General features: G+C 44.9%; 1 protein-coding gene across 1 annotated transcript in view; it reads left to right on the top strand.

Annotated features, from left to right (window-relative positions):
* LOC124594918 (estradiol 17-beta-dehydrogenase 2-like) overlaps positions 1 to 16,040 on the top strand; it is a 128,186-nt gene that overhangs the window by 49,995 nt on the left and 62,151 nt on the right. The window contains exon 4 of the mRNA XM_047133410.1: positions 12,099 to 12,281. Coding sequence (XP_046989366.1) covers positions 12,099 to 12,281 — 183 coding nt within the window. The remainder of the gene's footprint in view (positions 1 to 12,098; positions 12,282 to 16,040) is intronic.

Here is a 16,040-nt window from a genome sequence, read left to right as displayed (position 1 = left end):
CCTCTGGTGATCTGAAATATTGTTTGGGCCTTCAGCCGTTTGTCTAAATCTTTGTGTTTAAAAAGGAATTATTTAAACTTTATTATTGAGAAGTTACTTGGGCCCTCAGTCGTGAATTGATACTTGTTGCCAGCCATTGTGGCCAAGCAGTTCTAAGCGCTTCAGTCCGGAACAGCGCAGGTTCGGATCCTGCCTCAGGCATGGACGTGTGTGATGTCCTTAGGTCAGTTAGGTTTAAGTAGTTCTAAGTCTAGCGGACTGATAACCTCAGATGTTAAGTCGTATAGTGCTCGGAGCCATCTGAACCATTTGATCCTTGTTGTTTTAAAGAGAAAACTGTGCGTTGTGTTTTGGAGGAATAAAGTTGTGTGTTCTTGTGTACGAGTAACTAACAGTAACCAGTCTTGGCCTCCTTCCACAACCTGATCCGCTCTGTCATGACAAAACAGATTTCACTCGTGTTTTCTATCAACCACTTGAGTTCATTGCAGCTGTTCAGACCAAGAACCATCACTCTCAATCCATGAATTTCAAAATGTGCACAGAATCTCCCTGTTCTCTGTCGCGTTCGGTTACCAGTGACTTCATGATAAGCTTGGTAATATCGCTGGGACTGATTCACCTTTCCAGTCCAACAGTGTTGTTGTTTGATAGCCAACTGCTACCAGACATTAATACTAAAATGGGATTACAGATCATCATGTAAAAACCATGTGTTCCCCATTATTATGAGCAACACTATGGATTCGAAGGCCTCGGGTTCCACTCGAGGCCAGTAATAAGATTTTAATGTGATGTGTCATTTTCTTTAACTCTGTCAATATTTCTTAAGTGAAAAATGCTAAGTGCACCATGGTTTGGAGTCTAGTTAAACTGAAGGTACACCAATAAATGGCTGGGTGATTCAGTTCAAAGGTCAGGGTTAAGCAATGGCATCGTACCTTCAATAGGGTCATGCCTGCTGGCTCTGCAGTGATCAAACCAGATGTTTTTTTTTATGGTTTTTCACTAACTATGACCAAATTTCAAAGAACAAATGGCTTCAGCCTCACGAACACCGCATTGTAATCGCTGTATTACACATCTGAAATCGTAAAACAATGGACATTAAAAACCATTTATTCCCTTTTTTAATATCTTAGCTTCCAAACAAACCAAGGAGTACAGTGTCCTGCAACTGTTGCAGCACATCTCGAATGAACAACTGACAATATCCACGAAACAGACTGGCAGCAAATTAGGTTTTACATGGTCTATTCACATCAATGTGATCACCGCCTATGTTTCGACGTAAACGTGCAATACCCACCTGCAGGCGGCACGTAGCAGCACTAGTAGTAGTGGGTATAAAAAAACTTATTGGGTGGAGGGGAAGGAGAGGATGTGGGAACAGGGAAGGCATGGTCGTAATGTGGGAACAGAGCAATTTGCCTAACATACAAATTTGGCATTTGAGCCAAGAGTGAAAGCATTTCTGAAGCATCTAAGCTAGTAAGTTGCTCTCGTGTCGCCATGATTAAAATGTACCGTGCATGTCAAAATGACCTAACATACAAATTTGGCTTTTGAGCCAAGAGTGAAAGCATTTCTGAAGCATCTAAGCTAGTAAGTTGCTCTCGTGTCGCCATGATTAAAATGTACTGTGCATGGCAAAATGAGACTATCTAAAACCATAAACGGAGACAACAGCGTTGCACCACAGACCATAGGTGACAATGGTGGATGACAGCTGTGGAGATGGGTATAGACAAATAGACGTGGTACCACTGAGCAGATGAACCAAGGGGCTGCCAACACTATCTCCTCAACGACAATACAGCAAACATTGTTGTGTCTGCGTGTCTGTGGCACAGCGCATGTTGAAGTACTAAGGAAGACTGTTGTCCATCGATGACGATAGCTGCAATTTGCACGCCCGTACTACAGCTGGATGTCCACTGATCTGTGACAGGTGGCCTTTTCAGATGAACTGCATTTTATACTCCATTGGACTGTAACAAGGAGAGGTAGATGGCACTGTATTAAGACTCGTCTGAGCTTTTGAAGTGATTTATTGTTTCCAGCTACAGTGCAGTGTTCCCCTCAGTCTGCATCACTGGGTCCCACAATGCTGAGGACACTACCTCAGTGACCCGTCAAGCACTCTGCTAATGTGTCGGCCTTATATGTCCACAATGATATGACAACGTCAGGGCTGCGCCGGAAGATGACTCAGCAGCCTTTGTCCTGTGCTGCTTCACCGCTGCCCACTGACAACTGCAAGATGGCTGCGCCACGCGTCCCCACCAGCATGGCATGGGCTGCAGCGACAACAAGCGCCAGCAGCTGAACCTGCAGCCCTCGCCCTGGATGTCTCCTGTACATGTTGGGAGCCAAGACGACTGCTCATGGTAGCGAGCCATGGAGTGGCCTACTGCTGGCTGGCTACAGACCTCGTGTTGGCCTCAGAGGGTCGAACCAGTCACCTGCTGTAGCCTGGAACGCTGGCGCTCCATTTGCTGCTGTATGTAGCCGGTGGTGTGACATGCCCCGCCATCCAGGAGAGCTGCCACTCTTGAATGCTTTGTTAGTGAACCGGCACCTACTTGTATGTGGCTGTGCATCTCTGTTTCGCTAAACTCACCACTTCACATCACGTGCTCATAACACTTAAGTTGGCCAGTGGGCCCCTTCTGCCTGTGACTTTCACCATGCAAACCACTGTGTGTACTTTTCAGGCTGTTCTACGCCCCTGTGGCCTCTATTTTACTTCTAAACTGCTGGTGAGCGTAACTCACTGTAAACAGGCCCCCGTCTGGCTGTAACTTGCATGCACAGAAAGCACCAAGACTGACTTTTCCTATCCCAAATGGTAGTGCCACTACAGGACGTACGGCATGTATGGGGTGACACGTCTGAAAACAAACACCCTGAAAAAGCCATTGGAATGTTTCATGTGAGAGTCATTGCCTGGGTGAAGTCCTCATTCTGTAAGGCACAATGGATCAACACAAATATGAACCTATCATTCGGGACCATGTCTACCCCTACATGCAGTTTCTTGTTCCTCAGCATGATGCCCTCTACCAGCAGGTCAATGCACCATGTCACACAGCTCGCAGTGTATGTGTGTGGTTCGAAGAACACCACAATGAGTTTCCCGTACTCCTGTGGCCACCAAACTCCACAGATTTAAACCCAGCTGTGAATGTATAGGACCACCTCCATCAGGCTGTCTGCACTATGGATGCTCGATTGAGAAATATAGAGTAGCTGGCCATGGTACTTCCCTGGCATCCCTTTCGATACCTTCCAGAAATCACTGAGTCTCTTCCTGAATATCTCGCACTAGCCTGCACTGCAATTTGTGGTAAATGAGACTTTGACAGGTGGTCACGAAAATGTGGGTGGACAGTGTGTTAGTTAATCTTGTGCATTGCCGCTTTTTTACCACCTCAAAGACTGATTTTCCAACTATTGATTTCGTCTCTAAAAATAATTTAGGATACTCTGGTCTGTGTATCATGGTGGTACAGATTTTTGGCATCTTGTGCTCGCAAACACTTCCCTCACTGCCTCCCACAACATCCAAAACTTCACATCCTATTCCATGCAGGACCAAACACTCCTTACCAACATCAGCCCATGGTGTAGGTTGTTGACAAGTGGGAAGCATCGTCCTATGTGACTTTTGACGCACGCATGTCCTGTCAGTGCAGTGTGCCATCATGCTCTGTGACTGATCATTCTAGTAATCTCTTCCCATGCTTGAGCATTCGTTGGCGGAGTTGCTGTGCCCGCACCAATCTCTGTGCCGAGTTACACGTGAGCAGATTACACATGTGAATTGGAAACTCTTTGCTTCACAGAGAGGAGGTCATTTTGAATGGCGTCGCTGCTCACCACTTAATATTGGAAATTTGTGGTACGGTCTTATGGGACCAAACTGATGACATCATCGGTCCCTAAGCTTAAGCACTACTTAATCAAACTTAAACTAACTTACGCTAAGTACAACACAACAACCATGGCTGAGGGAGGACTCGAACCTCCGACGGGAGCAGCGGCACAAACCGTGACAACACGCACTAGACAGCACAGCTACCCCTTATTGCTACTTATTGTGATTCAGCACTTAATTAGTGAGTGATTTACTATGGTGTCGTCCGCGTGCTCACTCTAATGTGTTGTGTGGTCGTGCCTCAGAACACTATTGTGAAGCAGCTCTCTGTGTTAGTCACTTCGTCGCAAAGGGAGTAGATGAGAATGAAACCTATCATTCCCAACCGCGATATGCTCATTTCTTAACTGTCCACGAGCGATGCCCCACCCATTTGCTACTTGCTAACCCTGGTCAGGAGGCTCACTGTGCACATGGGCAGAGATGGGCTCCAGAACACATATTGTGACCGTTTGCTGCAGGGAAGACGACTAGCACATGCACACGACAACATAATACGACATCACAAAGTCAATTTGATCTCAGTCATTGCAGGCCGATCTCAAAGGCTGTTCAGAAAGAATATCCAGAGCGCTACACAGATAGTGCTTGCAGCGACGAGAGAACAGGTGGCAATGAGCACAGGTGACGAATGACAACACAGAAAATACTACCGACACAGCTAGCAGTAGTTGTCGTAGCAGACCAGAACACAGCAGCCCAGGCGAAGACCGACCAACAGAGAATAAGGAGAATGCATAGTCACCAGACTGTCACGATAAGAAGAGTACATTGGACAGTAATGTCGGATTGTAAGAGAACTGTTTATGGTTTACGTTTTACTTCCGTTCAAAGTTATGTTCCAGACAAATACCTTCAGAAAATACTTCATAGAGTTTCAATTTATATTCATGTTAACAAATTTCGTGTTTCAAAATATGCTTTTCTTGGTATTGCCAGTTTGTTTTTATGTCCTCTCTACTTCGGTCATAGCGCTTATTTCGTTCCCAAAGCAATAGAACTCTACTACTCTGAATGTCTGATTTCCTTGATCTGTTTTGTTGACGTTCATTTTTAATATGTTTTAAAGACACTATCCATCCTTTTCTAACTACCACAAATTTACTGTTAACTAAAATAACAAGCGGCAAACCACAAAGTTTTTATATCTTCTTCGTGAACTTTAATTCCCTTTCCAAATTCCTCCTTGGATTCCTCCACAGCTAGCTCACTATACAGGCCGAGTAATATCGGGCACAAGCTATAATCTTCTCTCACTTCCTTCTCAATTACTGCCATTCTTTAATGGATTTTGAAGCTTATTATTACACCCTGATAGCTGTTCAAATTATTCACTGTAATAATTCGCTATATTCGTCATTGAAGCTTACCATAAACATGTTGTCCACCACAGTGAGCCGGCCGCGATGGTCTAGCGGTTCTAGGCGCCCAGTCCGGAACCGCGCGACTGCTACGGTCGCAGGTTCGAATCCTGCCTCGGGCATGGATGTGTGTGATGTCCTTAGGTTAGTTAGGTTTAAGTTGTTCTAAGTCTAGGGGACTGATGACCACAGTCCCATAGTGCTCAGAGCCATTTGAACCATCCACCACAGTGGAAGTTGGCGGCAGTGGTTTTCCCCAAATCCAGCCATTCGTGGTGCACACTTGACATCTGAGAAAATCAGTGTTTGCGTAACCGCATGAACTGGGTGTCTTACGCACTAGATACCAATCTGATGGCCAGTATGAGAGTTAAAGACATTCCTGTCTCATCATATGCCGAACTATTATATTCGCCAGCAGCACTTACAAGGCTAATGCGCCTACCACCGTCATCACCGTTTTCGTCCAAATATGTGGTGTATGCAGGGCTTGGCCAGAAATGAAACTGACAGAAATGGAAGCTCCAGATGGTCAATCGTTCAGAAATCTTGGCATTTCCTGGCGCCGTCGGGCGGGGCATGACTCATTTATCTTAGCATAGCTTCTAGGCATCGGTTGGCGTAGCGGAAAGAGTGGAGAACATTAATACGAAGATTTCGTTTTTCTATTTTCAACTTTTACGTTACTTACTGAAGTGCCTGGGCTAGCAGGACAAAGCGGATTAGTTTTTGGAAAGGGGCCAAAATGAGTTCCTGTCAGTTGCACTCAACATTTGAACTTTATTTATCAACACACAATATTACAAAACTTTAATCAACCTCCTTTGATTAACTTTAGATCGACTGAAGGTCACATTCAAAATCCAAGACACGAGGGTAAAGCAAAATTGAAATACAAGATTCTTCTGGAGGTTTCACACAAAAATATATTCTAGATCTTCAATCTAATCGGCTGAAGGCCTTAGCAATTTAATTTTAATGGAACTAGGCTGAAGGTCGCATATTAAGCAATAAGAGGAGTTTCAATCAAAAGGCAGAAGGCCTTATCTTAAAACATTTCATATAAAATAAAGTATAACAATCTCATGCATTAAGGGAAAGACAAGGACATTAATTTAAGAGATATTAATACTCGGCTTAAGGCCATACATCAGTACAATAATTTAACGGCTTAAGGCCTTAAAAGATTTGATGTAAAATCCGACTGAAAGCTCCATATAAGGAATAACAATCTTATGTCTAAAGCGCAAGACAGGAACAGTAACTCAGGATATATAAAAAAACTCGGGTGAAGGCCACACATCAACCAAACAACTACAATTCAAAGTTCCTATGTAACAGACACGGAACGGCGCTCAGAAGTTTCCAAGGGTCGGCCTGGAATTGTAACACTAACGCCCGCTTAGGCGAGATAGACAGCCGGACCAACAATCTCTAAGGCCACCTAACCGACAGACAGCCGACGAACCAACCAACTACCTGATTTCTGTCACCAGACCAAACACACTAGAACCAAAATGCCAGCGAGGCAGTAACACTCGTGTTCAAATATTGGTTTGTTAATAAGCCAAGGCACAATAACTACTGACATATATGAACATCGCAACGGCTGTGGAGCTACACGCCGTGGCGGATAGCATCAACACGGTAAGAAAACACTCACTCGCTGCTCTGTCACAGCCGACCAACTGGCTACTGCAATACGCAGACAGCATTTAAGGCATTGCTCAGTCGAACTGACACAGGGTACACAGTGTTGCACGAAACACTGCCACAAGAAACTCGAACACTCGTAAAATGAATCACTGATGAACAACTAGAACAAATCACCGGCGGACACACACACAAACCCTAAGGACGGTCGGTGGCGAAACACACGACGTCTGACCAGACTACCGACAAACGACCAACGGAGGTCGTTGGCATTCAAACCATGTGTGTCCGCTGTCCGTCGGGAACTGGGAGACACGGCGACCCGGGCACACTGGATCGGATCCAGTCATGCAGAGGTATCTCTTGCCCATTGACCACGACGTCTCCTCACAAGAAGGAACCGAGCCACGTCCAGCAAGATGACACAGTGACGGGGCCCAGAAACGGTCAAAAGACGAAACACACGTCGCGCAAAGAGGCTACCAACTGAACGACTGACCAACGGTCAATCCCGCTGCCATCTCCGTCCGTCGGACAGTTCATCCTGTGTCGCGAGCGGTCGGCGAGCACCGGCTGTCCGCGCCTCCCTAGCGCTCAGTCCGCGACTGCTGCTACGTCCCGACTGCACTTCTGCCGCGTTCTAACTCCAACCGCTCCAGGTCCGATCTCTCTCTCACCACGACACACCACAACCGGGAAGTAATAGCCGTCCAGAAAAGATAATACGGCAGGATAAATATCGATAAGCGCTGCTGACGCCACTCACGGGCAGGCAAGACAGTAATTCAGAGACACCAGTAATTGAAATTTAAAATGACGAGGCGGCCGCACAGTAAAACAAGATGTTACATAAAAGATAGCACGAACATGAGCCACGCGTGGCTCACTTACACTACAAATAAATCGACACAATGCTCAGTATACTGCGTTCATTCACATTTTCATAAAAGGCATGAAGAGGAACTACAAAGGAAAATTAGGGACTACAACAAAATTTCCAAGAAAGGATTGTACTTACAGCGCCCTCAAGGACTCTGCAAACAATTTTCGAAGAAGGGATTGTAATTAAAGCATGCAGGACTTCATATTCCGTTAGCTTCATTTTGGCTCTCGAGCAGCCCATGGTACCTGTATGCGAACAAGAGGTTTCCCGTGCAAAACACAGTCAGAATATTGTGAAAAATATCGCGTCGACCTAAAATATCTGACAGTACAAATACAATTATTGATGTTCCTGTAGCATGCGTAGAAGAAGAACAGGGGCCATACGTTGGCAGTATCCACAGCGAAGTGACGAAGCAACGACTGAGTACAGCGCTGGATTATGATTTACATCTTTTGACGGGAAACGATCTGATCACATCAGAAAGTTCCACGGTAAAAACTGAGTAACACAGTCAAATTGGAAGTTAAATACACGAGAAACTAGTGAAAGTCTTATCAGTGTATACATTTGTGTGTGACGAATGAGTTGACTTGGTTCAATGAAGTTGACTATTGAGGTGAACGTGAAGTAGTGGGTGGTCACTCTTCATGCAAAGTAAACACTGAGAATCAAAAACTAAAATTTAAAAGGAAAGTCTCCACACAGGGACCTGACCCCGGCTTACTGGCCTTCATTCTTTCCCCGCATGTGTCAACTACGCTGACACATGCGGCTCAAGTCTTGATCGACCTGCGCCATGCAATTTCTGTTGTACATTTGGCCATCTGGAACTCCCACTTCAGTCACTTTCATTTCTGGACAAGACTTGAATATAATAAAAATATGAACGAAATCGGTGACGACGAGCAGGCGCGGTCCCCTTTTTAATGTACACTGCCCAGTCAGTTGATGTAACTGCCTGCCGAAGGCCTGAATAACCACCTTTTGGAGGACAGACCACTGCGGGACGTGCAAGAAATATGTCAGTGAGGTTCTGGAAGATACCAGCAGGGATGTGGGACCATGCTGACGCCAGTGCCATGGCCAGCTGGGCTAGGTTTCTCGATTTAGGATCCATGGCGCGAACAGCCCGATCGAGCTGGCCCCACCGATTCTCGATTGGATAGAAATCCGTGGAGATAGGTGGCCACGAGAGTACGGTAAACTCATCGTGGTACTCTTCGAACCACGAACATACACTGCGAGCTGTGCGACACAGAACAGTGTCCTGCTGGTAGAGAGCATCGTGCTGAGGAGAAAGAAACCGCATGTAGGGGTGGACATGGCCCCCAGGGATAGATGCATACTTGTAATGTCATTGCGCCTTCCAGAATGACACAATCATCCAACGAATGCCACAAGGACATTCTTCAGACGACAACGCTCCCTCCGCCGACCTGTAACCTTCTGACGATTGTCTGCTTTCAGATGTTTCATGCCGTACATGCCTACAGTCATCTGCCCAATGGAGCATAAAACATGATTCATCTGAAAAGTCATCTGTTGACAATCAGTGTGCGTCCAGTTACAGAATTGCCCTGCAAATTCCAGCCCTCGTCGCCGATGAACAGCAATCAGCATGGCTGCATGAAACAGGCGCCTGCTGTCCATAAACAATAGCGTCCACTAGACAGTGATTGAGGAGACACTGTTGGTAGCCACTTTGTTCACATGGGCGGTCAGTTGCTCAACAGTTGCACGTTTATTCCCTAGCAACTGTCATTCACCTTTGTCGTCTATGGCTCATGGTGCACCACAGTTGCCTCGGTTCCAGTTTTGGATAGCGTCATTTTGCCATGCACGGTGTAATTTAACCAGGGCGACATGTGGCCAATTTACAAAGTTAGCTGTAATACTTCCACCCTTGGCTCGAAAACCATTGATCATGCTCTTTTGGACATCAGATAAATCATTCCATTTCCGCATTACAACGACTGCACTGGTCTCCGCATCTCCCCAACTCACTTTACGAGGTGCGACAATAAAGTAATGAGACTGATTTTCTTTGCAAGATGTGGCAACCCTGCAGGCTTGCTTAGGCGCAATATATTTGACCTTGGTCTATAAGCTGCTTCTAGTCCACGCAGCACATCGTTGCAACTGCTCAGCTGTGAGTTGTGCTGTAATAAGTTAACACGTGTTTGTGTCTCTCGGCACGGAAATGGAACCGCATAATATTGCGCAACAGTGTGCCATTTCTTTCTGCGTTAAATTGGGTGAAAACTCGACGACAACTTACGGTAAGCTTCAGAAGACTTTTGGAGAGGTCATGTCAAGAGCACAAGTTTTTCGTTGGCATAAAATGTTTAGTGGAGACAGAACGAATGTTGAAGATGAAGACCACAGTGGACTACCACCAACCTCATGGACCGATGTCAACTTGGCCAGGGTGCATGAACTCGTACGATCTGATCGAACATTATCCGTCAAAATGATTGCAGAAGAACTGAACATCAATCCAGAAATGGTTCGTCTAATAATAACTGAAGATCTTGGTATGAGAAATATTTGTGCAAAAATGGTCCCCAAAAATCTCACATCACAACAGCGAGGAACAGGGAAAAATGTGGCAGCCGATCTGTTAGAGTAAAACAATTCAGAATTGTTGAGCCGTGTTATCACTGGTGATGAAAGTTAGTTTCTTCAGTACGATCCAGAGACAAAACGCCAAAGTTCGCAATGGTGCTCAAAGGGATCACCCAGACCAAAAAAAGCTCGCTTGCCAAAGTCAAAAGTGAAATGCACGCTTGTGTGCCTCTTCGATTCCAAGGGAATTGTTCACAAAGAGTAAATGCCTCCTGGAAAAACAGTTAACCAATATTACTACAAAGAAAATTTAGAAAGACTTCGTAAAAGAGTTCTTCGTGTCCATGCCAACATGCTGATAATTGGATTCTGCATCACGATAATGCGCCATCCCGTACTGCTCTGTCAGTACAGCAGTTTTTAACCTCAAAACAAATTTCACCACTACCACAGCCACCTTATTCACAATATATCGCTACGTGCGACTTTTTTCTATTTCCAAGAGTCAAAACGGCGGTCGAGGGACACCATTTTCAAACAGCACAAGACGTCCAAAAAGCTGTGGCGAGGGTCTTGGAGGATATTACAAAAGATGAGTTCCAGAAATGTTACCATCAATGGCAGAAGCGCTGGAAAAAGTGTGTGCAATCAGATGGGAACTACTTTGAAGGAGACAACACTAAACTTGTCTAAAACGGTAAGCAACATTTTTTTCACATCTGTGTCAATACTTTATTGTCGCACCTCGTATATACATTCCGCTGCTAGTGCTTCCACTTGCCGGCTACGAGTGGTAATTGCACTTTGTCGTCGAACATAGGCGTTGGTCTCATAAATGTCATTGAACCATGTATATTCGCCACATTACTCTTATCAGTAGATGGTGTCCATACTTGACACCGTAACTTTATTTCTTTTTCCATTCGCAAAGGGTGGCTTCACAAGGATCTTCACGTCGTTGTTATGGTTAAAACGTAAGGTGTGTTTCAGAGGCATTGTAATTGCTTGATTTCTGCCTCAATTATTGTCTCTCCAAACTCACCAAAAAGCCTTAGACAGAAAGAAAGTCGAATTTCTTACAAAGATTCTCCTGTAACCTTCCTCAGCATGTCCGTAACATTCTGTAACTATTTGAGCCAGCATGTTGTAACTCCAGCAAAGTGCTTTTGAATTCTTTCGGTCTCGTCTCTCAATCCAACCAGATATAATGCACATACATTACACAGCAATACTCAGGAGCAGGTCGCTGGCTGACTGTAAGGTTAAAGTACAGACGATCGTACTGGGAATGACGGTATGTTACAGCAAGTTTACGTAGGGTACAGAAGTGTGGTCTTATCACAGAGGAAGTTCTGTGTGCTCAGGGCCGTCTTGGCTACGATGGGGCGAAATTTGTGGGGAGGTTTGTTTGTTCTGCTTTTGTATCATGACTGGAAAGTCTGGGAGATAGAAAAAGTGTTTAGGTAAGGGAGAAAGTAGATGAAAACATTAATTTTTGTGTTCAAATAAGTTTCGTTCAGGAGAATAATGATACACTTCATCGTATTTTGCCTTACGGTATTACCTTCTGACGAGTGTATGTCGAATAACTTATTTGAGCATGGTTGCAATACTTTTCATAACAGCTAAACTCTCCTTGTGGTGATACGGAAAAAATAGAACCATGTGAGCGATATATTCGTTCTTATTCTAGAGTTGTGGGCGGTGCTAAACAACGCAGGAATTGCCGACATCGGCGAAACGGACGTCACGCCGCTGGAAAAATTCAAGCTGGATCTGGAGGTAAACACGGTGGGGGCCATAAGGGTTTCCAAGGCGTTCCTGCCGCTTCTCAAGAAGTCCAAGGGCCGCCTCATCAACGTTAACAGTCCTTATGGTAAGTACAGTGATAAAATAACTGTTGTGACAAATTAGACTCAGAACTCGTAAAAAGAGAGACTAGTACAAACGAAGTACAGAAAGTTTGATTGGGTTTATATACAAACATGTTCTGATGAGATGGTGTCTTGCGGACCAAGCGAGATAATGCAATGGTTAGCATACTTAAGTTGCATTCCGGAGAACGAGGGCAGAAATCCCCGTCTAGCCATCCTGATTAAGGTTTTCCTTGATTCCCCTAAATTGCTTAAGGCCGCTGCAGCGATGGTTTCTTTGAAATGACATGGCCGATTTCCGTCGCCATCCTTCTGATGTGTGCTTAGTCTCTAATGACGCCAATATAGACGAGACTTTAGACACTAATCTTCCTTCTTTTATTTATTTTATTTTTCATTTTACACATCTAGTTCCGTAGAACCAAACTGACGAGCAAATCTCCAAGGTCATGGAACATGTCAGTACATAAAAGTACGATCCAAATCCAGATTGGATTTCTGCCTAGTATTGACTGAGTGAAAACTGCTAATTCTTGGGAGTAAGCTGATACTGTGAACAAGAAACGACAGCAAAGAATACACACAAGCGCCAAAGAAACTCGTATAGGTATGCACATTCAAATACGGACAGGAAGAATACGGCGCTGCGGTCGGCAACGTATATATAAGACAACAAGTGTCTGGCGCAGTTGTTAAATCGGTTACTGCTGCTACAATGTCAGGCTATCAGGATTTAAGTGAATTTGAACGTGGTTTTATAATCGGCGCAGGAGCGATGAAACACAGCATCTCCGAGGTAGCGATGCAGTGGGGATTTTCCCGTAGGACCATTTCACGAGTGCGTCGTCAACATCAGGAATCCGGTAAAACATCAAATCTTCGACATCACTGCGGTTGGAAAAGATCCTGCAAGAACGGGACCAACGACGACTGAAGAGACTCGTTCAGCGAGACAGAAGTGCAACCCTTCCACAAATTGCTGCAGATTTCAATGCTGGGCCATCAACAAGTGTCAGCGTTCAAACATTCAACGAAACATCATCGATAAGGGGTTTCGGAGCCGAAGGCCCACTCGTGTACCCTTGATGGCTGCGCGACACACCCTGCTCGGTATTAGGCAGGTGCACCAGTTTCTATGGCTGCCTCGCCTGGGCCCGTCAAACCGAAATTGGACTGTTGATGACTGGAAACATCATGCCTGGTCGGACGAGTTTCGTTTCATATTGTATCGAGTGGATGGACGTGTACAGGTACGGAAACGACCTCATGAATCCATGGACCTGCATGTCAGCAGGTGGTGGAGAATCTGTAATGGTTTAGAGCGTGTGCAGTTGGAGTGATATGGGACCCGTGATGCCTCTAGATACGACTCTGTACGGGCATGGAGACAACCTCATAAATATAATGACCCTGCATGTAAGCAGGGGATTGTTGAAGCTGCTGGAGGTTCTGTAACAGTGCGGGGCGTGTTCAGTTTGAGTGATATGTAACCCCAGATACGTCCAGATACGACTCTAACAGGTGACACGTACGTAAGCATCCTGTCTGATCACCTGCATCCATTCATGTCCACTGTGCATTCCGACGGACTTGGGCAATTCCAAAAGGACAATGCTACACCTCACACGTTCATAATTGTTATAGAATGGCTCCAGGAACACTCTTCTTAGTTTAAACACTTCCACTGGCCACCAAAGTCCCCAGACATGAATATTATTGAGCATATCTGGGATGGCTTGCAGCGTGCTGTTCAAAACAAATTTCCACACTCTCGTGCTCTTACGGACTTATGGACAGCCGTGCAGGATTCATATTGTCAGTTCCCTCCAGCACTACTCGAGACATTAGTGGAGTCTATGTCACGACGTGTTGCAGCACTTCTGCGTGCTCGCGGGATCCCTACACGGTATTGCCAGTTTCTTTGGCTCTTCAGTATATATATTGAGAGGCCAATGTCAGAATACCCAGGCTAATGTACAGGGGTCGACAAGATGTTCGCGAAATTACGCCACTTATTGATAGAACCGCTTGTTTCTGAGCCAAAAATATCCTTTGACAATAAGAAGAATTACTCCAAAATATAATACCATACGTCATAAGCGAATGAAAATTAACAAAGTAGATTATTTTTCATGTCGAACTGTCACTTCCTTCAGATACAGTTCGAATAGTAAAAATGGAAGCATTAAGTCTTTCAACAAGATCCTGAATGTGAGCTTTGCACGACGGTTTACTATAAATCCAAACACGTAGAAATTTGAACTCCTCAGTTTCAGAAATCATATGCCCATGCTGTGAAATTGAAACGTCCGGTTTTGTTGAATTGTGTGTTAGACACTGTAAAAACTGAGTCTTACTGTGATTCAGCGTTAGTTTATTTTACATTTACATTTACATATTTACTCCTCAAGCCGCCCAACGGTGTGTGGCGGAGGGCACTTTACGTGCCACTGTCATTACCTCCCTTTCCTGTTGCAGTAGCGTATGGTTCGCGGGAAGAACGACTGTCTGAAAGCCTCCGTGCGCGCTCGAATCTCTCCAATTTTACATTCGTGATCTCCTCGGGAGGTATAAGTAGGGGGAAGCAATATATTCAATACCTCATCCAGAAACGCACCCTCTCGAAACCTGGACAGCAAGCTACACCGCGATGCAGAGCGCCTGTCTTGCAGAGTCTGCCACTTGAGTTTGCTAAACATCTCCGTAACGCTATCACGCTTACCAAATAACCCTGTGACGAAACGCGCCGCTCTTCTTTGGATCTTCTCTATCTCCTCCGTCAATCCGATCTGGTACGGATCCTACACTGATGAGCAATACTCAAGTATAGGTCGAACGAGTGTTTTGTAAGCCACCTCCTTTGTTGATGGCCTACATTTTCTAAGGACTCTCCCAATGAATCTCAACCTGGTACCCGCCTTACCAACAACTAATTTTATATGATCATTCCACTTTAAATCGTTCCACACGCATACTCCCAGATATTTTACAGAAGTAACTGCTACCAATGTGTGTTCCGCTATCATGTAATCATAAATAAAGAATCCTTCTTTCTATGTATTCGCAATACATTACATTTGTCTATGTTAAGGGTCAGTTGCCACTCCCTGCACCAAGTTCCTATCCGCTGCAGGTCTTCCTGCATTTCGCTACAATTTTCTAATGCTGCAACTTCGCTGTGTACTACAGCATCATCCGCGAAAAGCCGCATGGAACTTCCGACACTAAAGCCACGAACTTGTCATGAACTTTATTATTGGCAACAGTGCCAATGTTACACACATAATTCTTTACCACCAACCTAGTGTAATCAGCAAATAGAAATATTTTAGAATCGCCTGTAATGCTAGATGGCATATCATCTGCATAAATGAGGAACAGGTGTAACCTCGGCACTGATCCATGGGGCGCCCCCATTTGACTGTGCCCCACTCAGACCCCACATCGCAGCCATTCTCAACACTGTGGATAATGACCTTTTGCAGTCTGTTGTTAAAGTAAGAGGTGAACCAGTTGTGTGCCACTTCCAGTATTCCGCAATGGTCCAACTTCTGGAGCAATATTTTGTGATCAACACAATCAAATGCCTTAGTTAAATTAAAAACGATGCCTAGCGTCCGGAACTTTTTGTTTAATCCATCCAATACCTCACAAAGAAAAGAGAATATACCATTTTCAGTTGTTAAACCGCAACGTACATCTGATAGCAAATTATGTGAAATAAAATGATCAGTTAGCCATACACACTCAGCTTTTCCAAT

Source organism: Schistocerca americana, chromosome 1, assembly GCF_021461395.2.
Source record: "Schistocerca americana isolate TAMUIC-IGC-003095 chromosome 1, iqSchAmer2.1, whole genome shotgun sequence".
NCBI lineage: Eukaryota > Metazoa > Arthropoda > Insecta > Orthoptera > Acrididae > Schistocerca > Schistocerca americana.
Note: the sequence above shows the minus strand (reverse complement) of the source record. Positions and strands in the feature narration are given on the sequence as shown.